The 14,663-nt window shown below is 37.2% G+C and overlaps 1 protein-coding gene across 1 annotated transcript; it reads right to left on the reverse strand.

The window, feature by feature from the left end:
* On the reverse strand, positions 1-8,009 carry LOC133575548 (major histocompatibility complex class I-related gene protein-like). The gene is made up of 7 exons (XM_061928210.1): positions 7,854-8,009; positions 6,530-6,796; positions 6,077-6,355; positions 4,514-4,822; positions 4,294-4,401; positions 4,178-4,195; positions 1-1,900 (listed from the first exon to the last, which is right to left on the reverse strand). The coding sequence occupies exons 1-7, from the start codon at positions 7,909-7,911 to the stop codon at positions 1,857-1,859; spliced, it is 1,083 nt and encodes a 360-aa protein (XP_061784194.1). The 5' UTR covers positions 7,912-8,009; the 3' UTR covers positions 1-1,856.
* Positions 8,010-14,663: the final 6,654 nt, after the last annotated feature.

The raw sequence follows: 14,663 nt of genomic DNA on the forward strand, positions 1-14,663 counted from the left end.
TTCTATTTGACAAGTTTTTACTGAATAAAACACCCAGAATGTACATGAAACATAGTACACATAAAACACTGAATATCAAGAGTATATGAACGGCCTACCTTGTTTACTTCCCAAATTACATCCTCGGCATGTTTGGCAATCAAGCAAAAATATGACTATGCAAAAAGGAAAGGAAAAAACCGCAGATTGTTTAAAAAAATGTAAACATTTTGCAACGCTTTGTCATAAAAATCCTGTGTCACTGTCCCCCTCCGTCACACTAACTGGTAGGGTTGGCTACCCAATTCAGTTCTTTTGTAGGTAATGATCGAATTCCCTCGGTACTATCAATTCACGTAAAATCAAACGGTGCCGTACAGGGGCGCCGCTAGGGATTTTGGGCCCCATGAAAAGAATCTTTACAGGGCCCCCAACACAGTGTCATTATTTTTTCTGTATTATAATTTCATCATCATTAGGGGCCTCTCTGGGCCCCCCCTCCATCATGGGCCCCTAGAATCCGTCTCCTTTACCCCCCTTTTTCGGCGCCCCTGGTGCCGTAGTTCGATACCTTTGTTGCATGTGACGTCATGTCCGGTTTCAGACTGGTCATGTCTGGTTTCAGACTAAACACGTAAACAATGGGTTGTACTTGTACTTGTATAGCGCTTTTCTACCTTCAAGGTACTCAAAGCGCTTTGACACTGCTTCCACATTTACCCATTCACACACACATTCACACACTGATGGAGGGAGCTGCCATGCAAGGCGCTAACCAGCACCCATCACTCAAGCAGCACTCAGGCCGGACTCAGCCAAACTCCCTCTAAGTCACCTTGCCATTTTCAACACCAACAAAGTGTGCTTAATAAAAAATACGCTCAAACGTAAAGTAATGCTACACCCTTTCAAAATGCGCTAGCTTAATGCTAATTTACAAAGGATTAGCCATAGACAGGCAACTATTAGCATGAGCGATTTTACATGGCCATTTCAACACCTTTGATTTGGTAAAGGAAACGATAACTAATATAATTAGAATTTTACAGTTTTGTGCAATGAGGACAATACTTACAGTATTGACACTTTGTAGGGCGCAACCTAACAAATTCATCTTCCTGAAAAAAAGCTACTTTCTAGTTTGACAACATAGCATAAATAGTTATACAGTGCTGCCATCTAATGGTCTTGGAAGTGCAACTGCATTGCAAAGGAGACTAATGTAACCAGAAAACAAGATATAACAACTGGACAGCAGTTCTCATAATCATCATTCTTAAATGTTACAACAAAAAATTGATTATCAAACAATTAACATTAACATAAAAAAGTACCGAAAAATTGTGCTATTGTTCCACAATATTTGTAAAAATAATGATGACATGTGACACAAGGTGATATTCACTGATAAGCAGCTGTCTTTTGGTTTGAAAAGGAAAGAAGAAATCCTTGTCAATGTGATGACACATGAGCCCCAAATGATGACATCACAACTACATGGACACAAAGATCAACATCAACATGATTCACTGGCAAAATATTGTTGAAAAATGCAGATTGAAGGTGTTTTCTCAGCCATAAACACCCAAAGAAGACATGATGGATGAGATGAGGAGCAATTAGTGCAGATGTGAAAGAAATGTCCAAGTGTGATGAGGTCCCTCAGCGATGGAGACATCTCTCTGTGTTCCAGTGCACAAAGCATCCTGGAGGAAGAAGATGACTCAGCACATTCCCAACAAAAGCAGGTGAATCCAAGTGCAGATGTTAGCATGTGGCAGAGTGAGAGCCAAGTTGAACATCATCTTCACACAAAGTCAGAAGAACATTTGGAGGTGCATGAAAAAGAAAAGTCCTCACTGTGTCTCACTCAGCCTTCAGCCTTCACGTCTCTCTGAGAGCTCGTTACCAGCGTCACCAGCTGTGGGAGCACAAAACGCACCGTGAGCTGGTTACGCTGCTCATGCAGAGCCAACACCTCACTCTGGTGAAGGAAGTCCATCCAGAAGGTGCATCTTCACTCATATCACATCTTTGCAGCTGTCAATTCAATCAGAAGCATCAAGAAGCAGAATTCTGCTCTTCTACTTCCTGACTAGTCTAAGACTAAGTCTCCAAACAGGTTAAGCTTGGCTTCAAGGCTCATGTGCAACCAGCCCTCCAGTGTCTTAGTCACCTAAGTGTCCCATTATTGATTGATTGATTGATTGATTGAGACTTTTATTAGTAGGTTGCGGTAGTAGTAGATTCTAGAGAGAAATCTCGTTCGTTGGTTGACCTTTTTGATTACCTTGGTTGCCATTTTATCACAGGAAAGATCAGCCTCTAGAATGGAACCTAGGTAGGTGACCTCATCCTTCCTGGTGATAACAATGTCACCCACTTTTATAGTGAAGTCATTGACTTTCTTAAGGTTGATGTGGGACCCAAACAGGATGGATTCAGTTTTACCCAAGTGTATGGATAGCTTAGTGCCATGCCTCTGTTTCCTTTCACTTTGCCCATTTCATCTTCTTCTTTTTTACTGGCTTCTTGATCTTTATTCTTGAGTCTGTTCTGTGTGAGATGCTAAATAATTGTGTGAATGCTCCAAACATTCACTAATATGGTTTTTTACACCAAAATTCATCTATTTATTATTAAACTTCTTCTTCTTGTTAAGATTTTGGCGCGTTCTACCTTCCATATTTTACACCCGAATCAAACCGTTCCAACTTCAAACTGTTCAGCCTATTCAGGAATCGCGAGCTTTCCCTTGACAAATTCCAAAAATTCCAAGATTTCCCAGAATTCCAGATTTTCCGGGACATTTTTCCCCATTCCAAATGAATTGGCCATTTTTCAAACTTCCACCGTTTCCACATTTTTCTACCTATTTAAACCATTCCACCTTCAACACATTCCACCATCCTGGAAATTCAAATTTCCCTTTTTCCAAGTTAAAAAAAATTCCAGGATTTTCCACAATTCCTGGTTTTCCAAAGCCCCATTTCCACCCTTTTTTCTGGCGACTACTCCTTTCACATTTTTCCACGCATTTCAACCTTTCTACTGTCAAAACATTCCTCTTAATCAGGACAAAAAACTAATTCCAGGAATACCATTTCTCAATTCAACATGTTACTATTTCGACCGATTTGAAAAATTCCAACACCAACCATTTCAACTCATTCAAGTTTTTTACCATTTTCCAACAAATTGACAAATACCATTTACTATTTTTCAATTTGTTGCCCTATTGAAACAATTCCAACACCAACAAATTCAGCTCATTCAGGATATTCATGCTCCTAATCATTTCCTAAAAAATTCCCAATTTTCCAGGAAGTTCCCATTGAAATGAATGGGACATTTTTCCAAGTTGCGCAATTCCCACATTTTTCAATCTATTCAAAGCATTTCAACATAAACACATTCCTCTCATCCTGGACATTCAAACTAACACTTTCCCAAGTTTCAAACCAAATTTCGGTTTTTCTGGGAATTCAAACTCTTCAACATTCAAACTTTCTTCTATTCTTACATTCATACTACATTCTGTCTGCATTTCAGTTCAACTTCAGCATTGGAGCATTCACACGCAATTCCTTCAGGAATTGCCTCATTTAGTTACATTTGTATCTCCTCCTCCTACTATTGTGGGGGATTGATAATCAGCATATATTCTGCACATACATGAAGACAGACACGCTTAATGGATTGCGCTCTCTATTTTGCTCATTTCAGAGACTCTGCACACAAATTAATTAGATCAGGTTTGCACATATTTTAATACACACAAACCTTTAGTAGATCAGGCCCTTGATGTTCGTTATCATGACGACTCATCAAAAGTTGGCTGTGATACTTTCTATTGCGTGCGCTTACACGAGTATCAAGCTACTCCTAATGGAGGGAAGCTTTTATTTTCCTGCTGAACTTGTAACACGTGTCTACATCACACCTTAAAACAGGAAGTTTGCAAGTTGACCCTTACAAAGATACCAACAATCCAGAATTTTGGTGGTAACAGAAACAGAAAGTCAATATTATATGGAATATACCTGACATAAAGGTGTATAACAAAGATGAATATGTAATAAATGATATTAATAACTTAAATCTTTGTGGGGGTAAACTTACAAAGTGTGTGAGTGATGCTTCACCACTGCTTTGTTTATTGTTATGGTTTCCAAGAAAGAGAAGATGTTTTACTTACCAGCTGGATCGTATTTGGCTGAAATGAAAGAGAAAGCAGGTGAAATTCACATCTCATGAATGAAGGCAGAGACTTTTTCGCGTCTTCCTGAAAGAGGAAACATTTGTGTCCCTCACCTTGTCTGCTTCGGCGACGCTTGATGATGAAGATGATGATGAAGACGCCGGCCGCCAGGAGGACCACCACAGCGAGGACCGCCAGCGTGGCAGTGACGCTCACGTTGCCTGTTGGTATGGTATGGTTTATTTGTTTGACAGCTGCTTCATAAGTCACATGAAGGAACATCAGGTGGTTACATTGACACTATTCAACATGTCCTAGATGTGTCTTTCTCACCTTCATGGCTTGCGTTGCTCAGGATGCTTCTTCTCTCCAGCTTGGTGACCAGGTCCTCCTTGACGCCAGACAGCCGGAACACACATTCGTACTTGCCCTCCACCTCGGCCGTCACCTCCACTTTCAGGTCCACAGACATCTGGAAGGTTCCGTCGTGGTTGGGGAGCAGCTCTCCGTGCTCCACGTCCTCGAAGATCTGCTCGCCGTCTTTCCTCCAAAACAAGTCGGCTAGGTCGGGGTAGAAACCTGTCGCCATGCAGGTGACCGGAGAGGATGGCGTCTTCTGGAGGAGGAACACCTCTGGAAGCTCTGCACAGGAAGTGACGTGTGAATGGAGGATGACGTGGAGAGAAGATGGAGGTAAAGATGGAGTGAAACAGAGAGAATAAAGGTAAAGATGGAGAGAAAAGGAGACAATTAAGGTAAAGATAGACATAAATGGACAAAATGGAGGTAAAGACAGAAAAAAAGGACAAAATGTAGGTAAAGAGAGAGAGAAGAGGAGATAATGAAGGTAAAGATGGAGAGAAAAGGTGAGAAGAAAAGGTAAATATGGTGATAAAAGGAGAGAATGGAGGTAAAGATTGAGAGAAAAGGAGAAAATGAAGGGAAAGATGAGAGAAAAGAAGGCAAAGATGCAGAAAAAAGGAGAAAATTGAGGTAAAGATGGAGCGAAAAGGAGAGAATGAAGATAAAGATGGAGAGAAAAAGAGAGAATGGAGGTAAAGATAGAGGGAAAGGAGGTAAAGATGGAGAGAGAAGGAGAGAATGAAGATAAAGAGAATGGAGGTAAAGATGGAGAGAAAATGTGAGATTAAAATGTAAAGATGGTGATAAAAGGAGAAAATGAAAGGAAAGATTAGCGAAAAGAAGGCAAAGATGCAGAAAAAGGAGAACATTTGAGGTAAAGATGGAGAGAAAAGGAGAGAATAAAAGGTCAAGTTGGAGAGAAATGGAGACAATGATTGTAAAGATGGCGATAAACGGACAAAATGGAGGTAAAGATGGAGAAAAAAGGAGAACATGTAGGTAAAGAAAGAGAAAAGGCGAGAATGAAGTAACGATGGAGTAAATGAAGGTAAAGATGGAAAGAAAAGGTGAGAATAAAAGAAAGATTGTGATAAAAGGACAGAATTGAGGTAAAGATGGAGAGAAAAGGAAAAAATTAAGGGAAAGATGAGAGAAAAGAAGGAAAAGATGCAGAAAAACGGAGAAAATTGAGGTAAAGATGGAGAGAAAAGGAGAGAATGAAGATAAAGATGAAGAGAAAAGGAGAGAATGAGGTAAAGATGGAGAGAAAATGAGAGAATGGAGGTAAAGATGCAGAGAAAGGGAGAGAATGAAGGTAAATATGAAAAGAAAAGGAGGGAATGGAGGTAAAGATGAAGAGAAAAGGAGAGAAAGAAGGTAAATATGAAAAGAAAAGGAGAGAATGGAGATAAAGATGGAGAGAAAAGGAGGTGAAGAGAAAAGAGTATAAAGAGACAGAGTGTAATGTCAGTAATGTTCCTATAGGGGGAGTGCTAACATGTTAAAAGGTGAAAGTACAAGGTGTGCTTCTACCTGTTCTCATTAGGACCTTCTTCCCATACTCCACATACTTCTTCAAGTAAGAAGGACATTCCTCAGTGTAATAATACTTATTGTAGTCTAGTCCAAGTATGTCTTGGTCCCACTTGAGTTTGGAGGGGAAAGCTTGTTGTTTTGCTGCAGTAAATGTCCATGTCTTCATGTCCAACGATATGAAATCTTCTCCATCATAACTGAACTGATGCCAACCTTTAACCTCATCAGTCTCATCATTCCATTCACATCCTGACATCTTCTGGAAAGTGTGAACACCTGAGAGACACAAAGTGTTGTAAAGCAGAGTGAAACTAACACACAACATGTCTTTGTTGTAGGTTATTATGGGATGGACAGAGACAAGGTATATCAGTGCAGTAATGTGTGTTTTTAATACAGTATAAACATATCAAATATATTAGAATAGTAGAAAGTTCAACATAAACAAACCTCCAGTTTGGTTGAAACGCTTCATGGCTATTTCAATGTTGGTTTTGTAGACATGTTCATAAACAACATAGTACTCTGTTTGTCTCTGCCAGTAGTTTGGATCCTCTGCTGTGATTTTGTTCATCCAGTCCTGTTTGGATTCTGCTTTCCTGATGTTGCTGTCATAGTAACTAATCTCAACTCCATCAACATAACCAACCTCCACAAACTCTGGGAAGTTTGGAACTTGAGAGGATGCAGTGCGGAAATACTTGAGTGAATGAATCACTGAAAGACAAAAGGCAGAAAAACAACATTTGATTCTTTAGTTTCATGTTGAACAATTCCTATTTGAAATGATGCTGTCTTCATTTCAACTTCAAACACTGCTGCTTCTCACAGTAAACAATCACTTCCTGTTCTAAGAGACAATAACAGCGTTTGTCTTTGACTTCATATTTATACCTCACTTTAAGACCACACACATGAATAACTTGACTTATTTCCTTCTACAACCGTAAGTGTCAAATAAATATATGACATTATTGCTAGCAGAGAAGTAAAAGTAGTTTTTCTAGGTGAGGGGAAGTTCAAACTAGTGATGTCACTGCCAAAGCATGGAAATATAGCAGCGCCTTATGGAATGTTTACAATGGAATACAACAACAATATTAGAATACTCTTCATTTAAATATTAGGACTATTCCCAGTAAAAAAGCATTTAAGAAACATGTAAAGTCACTTTTTAGACTTAAGAGTTAATCTTTCATGTTATCAGTTTGAGAACTTTTTTCTTTTTCTCTTTCCCTTTTTCCTTTCTTTTATTGTAACTGGATCTGTGTACTCTTATTTTATTTTATTATTTGGAGAATTTTCTTTTTCCTTTCTTTTATTTGTAACTGGATCTGTGCATTATTATTTTACTTTGAACTTTTGAAAAGGACCCCAGGAAGACTAGCCTGGCGTTTGTGCGTCGGCTAATGGGGATCCTCAATAAACAATCATTCATCCATCCATTTTTTCTACCGCTTGTCCCTTTCGGGGTCAATTATATCCATTATTTCAGAATAATTCCCAACAATAGAGTAATTTTTGTGTACATTAAATTATTCTGATCTACATCTCATTTTAAAACTGATACTACTGATTGTTTCCTGGATTAATTATTTGTATTTTCCTATTTAAACTATTTAACTATTATTAACCCTATTTAAACTATTCACTGATTGATGTTGGTGAAAAGAGAAGAGCGTCAATAATAATGAGAAGAAATAAATGAGAGTATTTTGGATGAAATGAGCATGTAGGAATGAGGTGTATAAAGTTGTAAAGAAAGTGGACTTACCAGGCGTCACGCTGTGTGTTTGTACAACTAGGAGAAAGAAGAAAAGCAAGTTCATCATTAAATGTCACAAGTGCCGAAGTCAATAAGAAAAGTTTCTAGTTTTAATCCTCAGAGAAAAGCAAGGCGACGACAACTTGCTTGACGAGTAAACATGAAATGGACGCCAAGGCGGAAACGAGCTTCTATAAAATCTCCCCTGAGCCAATGAGAATTTGACACGTCACTTGTCACTAGGCAACCTTGTTTGCTACACACACATATGCTAACTGCTAGCTGGATTTCGGGGAAATCACGTGACTTGAAAGAACTTTCTGGAGGAGGAGACAAATATTTGACAGCAACGCAGCTAACACATGAATATTAACAAAATAAAAGTCATATCATCATTAAAAGAATAAAAGTGAATCTAGCGAGGGGCGCGTCGCAGGTGACGTCATGTTTTTTGAAACAGCTTTATTAAAATACACACAAAACTTTATAGGAACAATACACAAAAACAAGATGAACATTTTACATAAGTCATATTGTAGCGCCTAAGCGTTTAAAACACTCTTTTAAAAGGACAAAAAACAATTACCTAACACTTTTATTTGATTTTTAATTGTTTGTATTTTTGTAATAACTGAAGAATTGAACATACATATACAATGCACACACATATCAAGGCACTTTCAACACAATACGATTCAATATTTTATAGCAAGTTAAACAATTACATAGGAATATTAAATAAATCAAATTAAATACAATGCTCATACCAACCACACCTTGAAAAATAAGACAATACAAATGAGATTACAATAAAAATGTGTATAAGTAAATAAAATAAAATAAAAATTGGGCTTGTTTAAAGCAACTTTAATTCATCCAATAAAGACATTAATTTAAGGCTGTTTCTACTTTTTAACATTTTACAAGATTTAATTAATATTTTAATGTAGGAGATTGGGTTTCACTTTAAGAAAGTGACTTTTGTGTATGAAAAATGTAGCTCGCACGAGCCGGGTTGCATATGACGTCATACCGTTTGTTCTTCTTCGTGGCTTAATTGACACGATGGTCAAGCAGCTGGAGCGTAGAACTAAAACAAGTGAGAGTGAGTGTAGAGTTTGAGCACAAAATGTCCTATAGCTGGCTTGCAATCACGTGACCTAGAGGCACATCTGGCCACTTCCGGGCTCAGACCATGGTCTAGAGCAGACCTGGGCAAATTAAGGCCCGGGGGCCACATGCGGCCTGTTGAGTTTTTCAATCTGGCCCGCCGGACATTCCCAAATCATTTTGTTTAGATGTTTAAGATGTAAAGTGTTGCTGCCATTATGATGTGCACCATTGGCGTTGCTAGGCCTATTTTCGGGTGCCTCAAGTCCCCCTAAAATATTCTTAAGCCCCCCTAAATAATTTGGTGTTAAAAAAAAAAAAAAAAAAAAAAATTTTTTTTTTTTACAAATACATGCCGACATATTCATTAAAAAGTGGCCCGAATATGGGTTTAAATAAATAATCATATAACCTGTCATTATTCACTCAGTTTCCCCTCACTTCGTAGCGTAAGGTAGAGAGCGCCTTCAGTGCGTCAGTATCCAATCCATTCCACTTGTTCATATAGAAAATGCCCACATCACTCAAAATCCAGTCCGCATTTTCTCTGCGACCTTGCTTGCGGTCCTGCAGGTGTACGAAGCACATTAGCACACAGCACTGCAGAACAAGAACGTGAACGGATGCAAAATGGACATAAGAAACTTTTTCAAGAAAGTAAGTATTCATCACTGCTTGTATTAAAATGTATTAGCTCCACTTTACACCAGGTCTGTGTTTGACAAAAAGTTACATTCCCACTCTAAAACAATGCTGCTACTTAGTTAGCTAGTTAGCCTGAAATGCATCATGAAGGTCCTGGTTATTTATAAAGTTAAATGTGCGCTCTTTTACCATTTGCTATCTTTGGGGTTACTTCCTTCTGGAGCATCAGCTGTGTTTCTCACTTTACACATGGAGGAGAAGAGGAGCTGAGCTCATTCACGTATGACTATCATCAGTAGATAATAATAATCACTCCACAACCCCTTTTGACCTGTAGGAGTCAGGGCAGAGGAGCACATAAAGTGAGAGGGGAGAGGCCTCTACTGGAAAGGTGAGTAGGAGAATAATGATACATATAAATAAATATTAAAACATTTTTTTTTTTAAATAGCTTATCAATAAGCCATTTGTTTTATTTATTTCTGGGTGGATCATGTTGGCTATTGGTCCTCCTAATTGTCAATCATTCTGGTGATGTTGCGTAAGGACATATATATATACATACATATATATATATATATATATATATATATATATATATATATATATATATATACATATATATATATATATATATATATATATATATATATATATATATATATATATATATATATATATATATATATATATATATATATATATATATATATATATATATATATACATACATACATACATATATACATATATATATATATATATATATATATATATCTTAAATAAAACAAATGGCTTTTCGATAAGCCATTTTTTATTTATTTGTTCGTTGTTAGGCCAAAATAGGCCTAACAACGCCAATGGTTGTAATTCTGTAGCACTTTGAGATTTGGAATCAAATGTAAAGTAGATTACAAATACAATCTATTCTATAAGTAAATTATATATATATAAATATGTATATATATATATATATATATTTTTTTTTTTATATATATATATAGTCTATATGTAGTCTATATATATAGTCTTTTTGGTTTCATAGTTTGTTCTCCGCCACTGTGCGCGCTTTTCGTTTGTACTTTTTTGATAGTAATAAAGAATTATGTACTCACATTCCCGTCTCGCCCGAGCCAACTTTCCGTTGCCTTCCAGAAAAACAAAACCCAAGGATCAAGTCTTGACATTAAAAAAGTACAAACGAAAAGCACGCACAGTGGCGGAGAACAAACTATGAAACCAAAAAGACTATAGCACAAAGGCAATTAACTAAGAACACGGTACAAAACACTTACTGTGGCATGGGACTGTGAACATGGCTTGAGAGGATAAAAAGTGTGCAGAGCATAAATGCGGATGTCGCCAGGCTGACCAACAGAAAAAGAAAAGCTTAAATAACAGACATAATTAACGAAAACAGGTGCGTGACTCAAAACTTGAAACAGGTGCGTGACGTGACAGGTGAAAACTACTGGGTTGCTATGGAAACAAAACAAGGGAGTGAACAACCAGAAACTTAAGAGTCCAATAACTAAACTAAACAAAACATGACTAAAACGAAAACATGATCAACACAGACATGACAGTTTTTAAGTTTTGTGTTTCTTGTAGAATCCATATAAAGTAATATACAATAATGTTAAAATAATGAAAAAAACATCATTAAATATATTTGTTTTATTGTATTGTTACATTAATAGCTGTTGTATTATTATAGGATTTCATAGGATTTTCAGAGGGAGGAAAAACCAAGACATTTAATATAAAATGTAAAATGAATAAATACATAAAAAGAAAAAAAATGGTTAAAAGCCATCGTCCCGGAGAGCATTTAATTTCGTCCCGTGCATTTTTTTTACCGTCCCCGGGACGACGGGACTACGTTAATCTCAAGCCCTCGAAGTTACATTTTATTGTTTGCATTATTTGTTTCAGCATTGAAATTTGAAGATGGTCCCTCAGCTCTTTGACAGCTTTGGCTCTTTTTCAGATCAGCAGACGGACTCTTAAGTCTTTCTTATTTACAGTATATATAAACCTTTCTCATTTCTATTCAGACTTCCATATATATTTAATTTCCTTAACGACTTGCCATAATATATATATATATATATATATATATATATATATATATATATATATATATATATATATATATATATATATATATATATATACATATATATATATAAATATATTATATATTAGCCAAATTATCCCGATCCAGATATTACTTTCATTCAAGTAATTAAGTAATATTTCCAGGGCTTGAATTTACAACCATTTTAGTCACATATGTGCCCAAAATGTAATCTGTGCAACTTCAAAATATTTGGTAACAAACAATTATTGTATTGTGAGCGAAAGTGGTGGCATTAGCCTCTATGTTGTGAAGTAATAACATAGAGGCTAATGCCATGACTTTCATTGTGTTTCAGTGTCTCTTAAAGGATCAAGCAAGTAATTGTTTCTTGTTGATGCTGTAAACAAAATGTCACTGTGCACACCCATGTTTGTTGTTGTACTGAACACAGATTGAAAATAAACCGACTGAAATACTAATAATAACAATGAATAATTTCTAAGTCTTTGTTAGCCGTTTGTGAGGTTTTGTGCTCGTGCGCTACGTTCGCTCACATCCTGTGCATCTCCTGGGGGCTAAGCCCCCCCGTCCTTAAAAGCTAGTGACGCCCCTGATGTGCACTCATGTTTTCTAATGAGCGTAAGTCTTCAACTCGACAAAGTATTTCAATGGTTGGAATCTGCGCTTTGGGATGATATACCAGTTACCATAGTAATCTAATTAGTTACAATGGTAATCTAATTAGTTACTATGGTCATCTAATTAGTTACTATGGTCATCTAATTAGTTACTATGGTAATCTATGTCACAGCAGCTCAGACGAGGCACCAGGCAGTGTGGGCGGGAAGCGTTTCCACAGACGCGGAAGGAGATTTTCACAACAAAGTTCTAAAGCTTAGCGATATATCAGATTGTCGGTGGGTTTATTTTGTACCCTTCGCGTTCATATTTCACTGTTTGTCGCATTTTTGTTGCGTTTCACTTGATTGTAAAATATGTCGATCGAAAGGGGGTGTGACATTCATATTTTGTCAATATTCAGTGTTTTATCCTTCATAGAAAAAATTAAAATTCCATTACGTTTTTGAAGGCGGTCTGTCATAACATTTTTAGCATTCAATCAGACATTATTGTGAGGTTTGTATTAGTGTTCCTAAAAATAGATATACCGGCCCCCAGACACATTGTTTTCTCCAAATGTGGCCCCCCGAGTCAAAATAATTGCCCAGGCCTGGTCTAGAGTCCCATTAGGCTACTGTTTATTTACCTGAATGCATGCAGAAAGGTTTATCTGTATATATAAAAGCTATCATTAAAAAAATATATTTCAAATGGGATGGAGTGGATTTTTACATTCTTAATAAAAATATAGTTTTTAAAGATTGAAAGCATTTATCATCAGCAAGACGTTACTGACCTCACTTCATTTGACACTCACAAGGATTTAGAGAAGAAACCATTAGATGCACCAATGTCTTTACATCTGAGGGCTCCACTAATTAAACATTCATCCGTGAAAGACAAAGTTGGATATATTCCTGCTGCTGAGATCGTGACGCTAATGAGGAAAAGGATACGTTTGTTTGCAGTTGATTTCCTGCTACAAATATTAGTCTCATCTACAATTCATGTCTGCCGTTGTTTTTATGCTGTGAAGTCCATATTTTGTCTGTGAAGTTGACCGTATGAAATGATTGGTGTTCACGGCGGTCACTCGCCCTGTCTCGTCAGCATGTACATGCAGAGGCAGGTGCACATGTAGAAAAGCAGTCCGAGAGAGGCAACAAACCATTTGCAATTGTGTTATTGTTAAGATAAGATTTACATTCAATGACAGCTAACGCTAACTATTCAAGTCGCTATTATTAGCTAACAACACCCAAAGCTAATGCATGAGTTACGTACGTATGTAGTTACATCATTACGGCCTAGAAGCCGAAAGAAAGGAGGGATATGCTGTGTGAAATCAATTGGAAAATTAGCGCCCTCTAGACATCTGTGTAAATGTTGCAAACAGCCCCTTTAAGGCCTTTGGAAATGTTCCAGTCTGAAGTGAGACGTTAACTAGATGAAGGAATTGTGGTGACAAACTGCTCAGCACAGACTTTAGAAATCTAGTGGGTAACTCATCAAGGTGTGTATGTTAATGTTAGATATGTGCCATCTCCAAGCAGAAGAAAATCTTTGACCTTGGCTCTTGGCACAGTTGTTCTGTCCATCTGACGCTTTGTGCTGACTTCACCCATTTTATAGTTTTATTTCTGTTAATGATAGTCAATCACATTTGGCAGTTCTGCCTCGCATGGGTCAGATTCCAAGCCAGGGTTAGATTCCAAGCCAGGGTTGGATCAGGAAGTAAAACCTAAAGCTGAAACAATTCATGTGATTGACTCGCTGTGGCCAAAGTGCTAAAAGTGGGAGGAGGGGAAAAGCATGAGGCTGAATCTTCTGGTGGCAAAGCATCCAAGAAAAGGAAAGTGAAAAGTGAAATTAGACACGGTAAAGCCAAACATTGACTGGACGCTTGATCCAAGTCGCTTAACCGCAGTGACCATCATGAAAGATAAAGATGGTACATTTCAACATGGTAGGATCTGCCGCTATGACTATTAATGAGCTACCTGTTACATCTCAGGGCAACAGGTGTGTACTTGTGGTTATGGACTACTTTACACGCTATGTCAACCTTTTCCAGCGTGCCTTTAAATCCAGGGGAGACAGGGCCTTCTCTGTGGTCGGCTCTAAAACACTCTGTCCCTCCATGTTCAAACTGCTCCCACAGTGGAGTGTTTTAAGTCTGTCTTAAGACCCACTTTTATTCTTTGGCTTTTAACACTACATGAGTTTGATGTGGTCCTCTGTCCTCTGTTGTCCTCTGTGTTTTTTTTAATACATTTTTATTTATATTTACTGTTTTAATTGATTTTACCCTTTAAAATCCTTTTTAATCATATTTATTTTTGTATTGTTTTTATATTGGT

Source organism: Nerophis lumbriciformis, linkage group LG33 (genome assembly GCF_033978685.3).
Source record: "Nerophis lumbriciformis linkage group LG33, RoL_Nlum_v2.1, whole genome shotgun sequence".
Lineage (NCBI taxonomy): Eukaryota > Metazoa > Chordata > Actinopteri > Syngnathiformes > Syngnathidae > Nerophis > Nerophis lumbriciformis.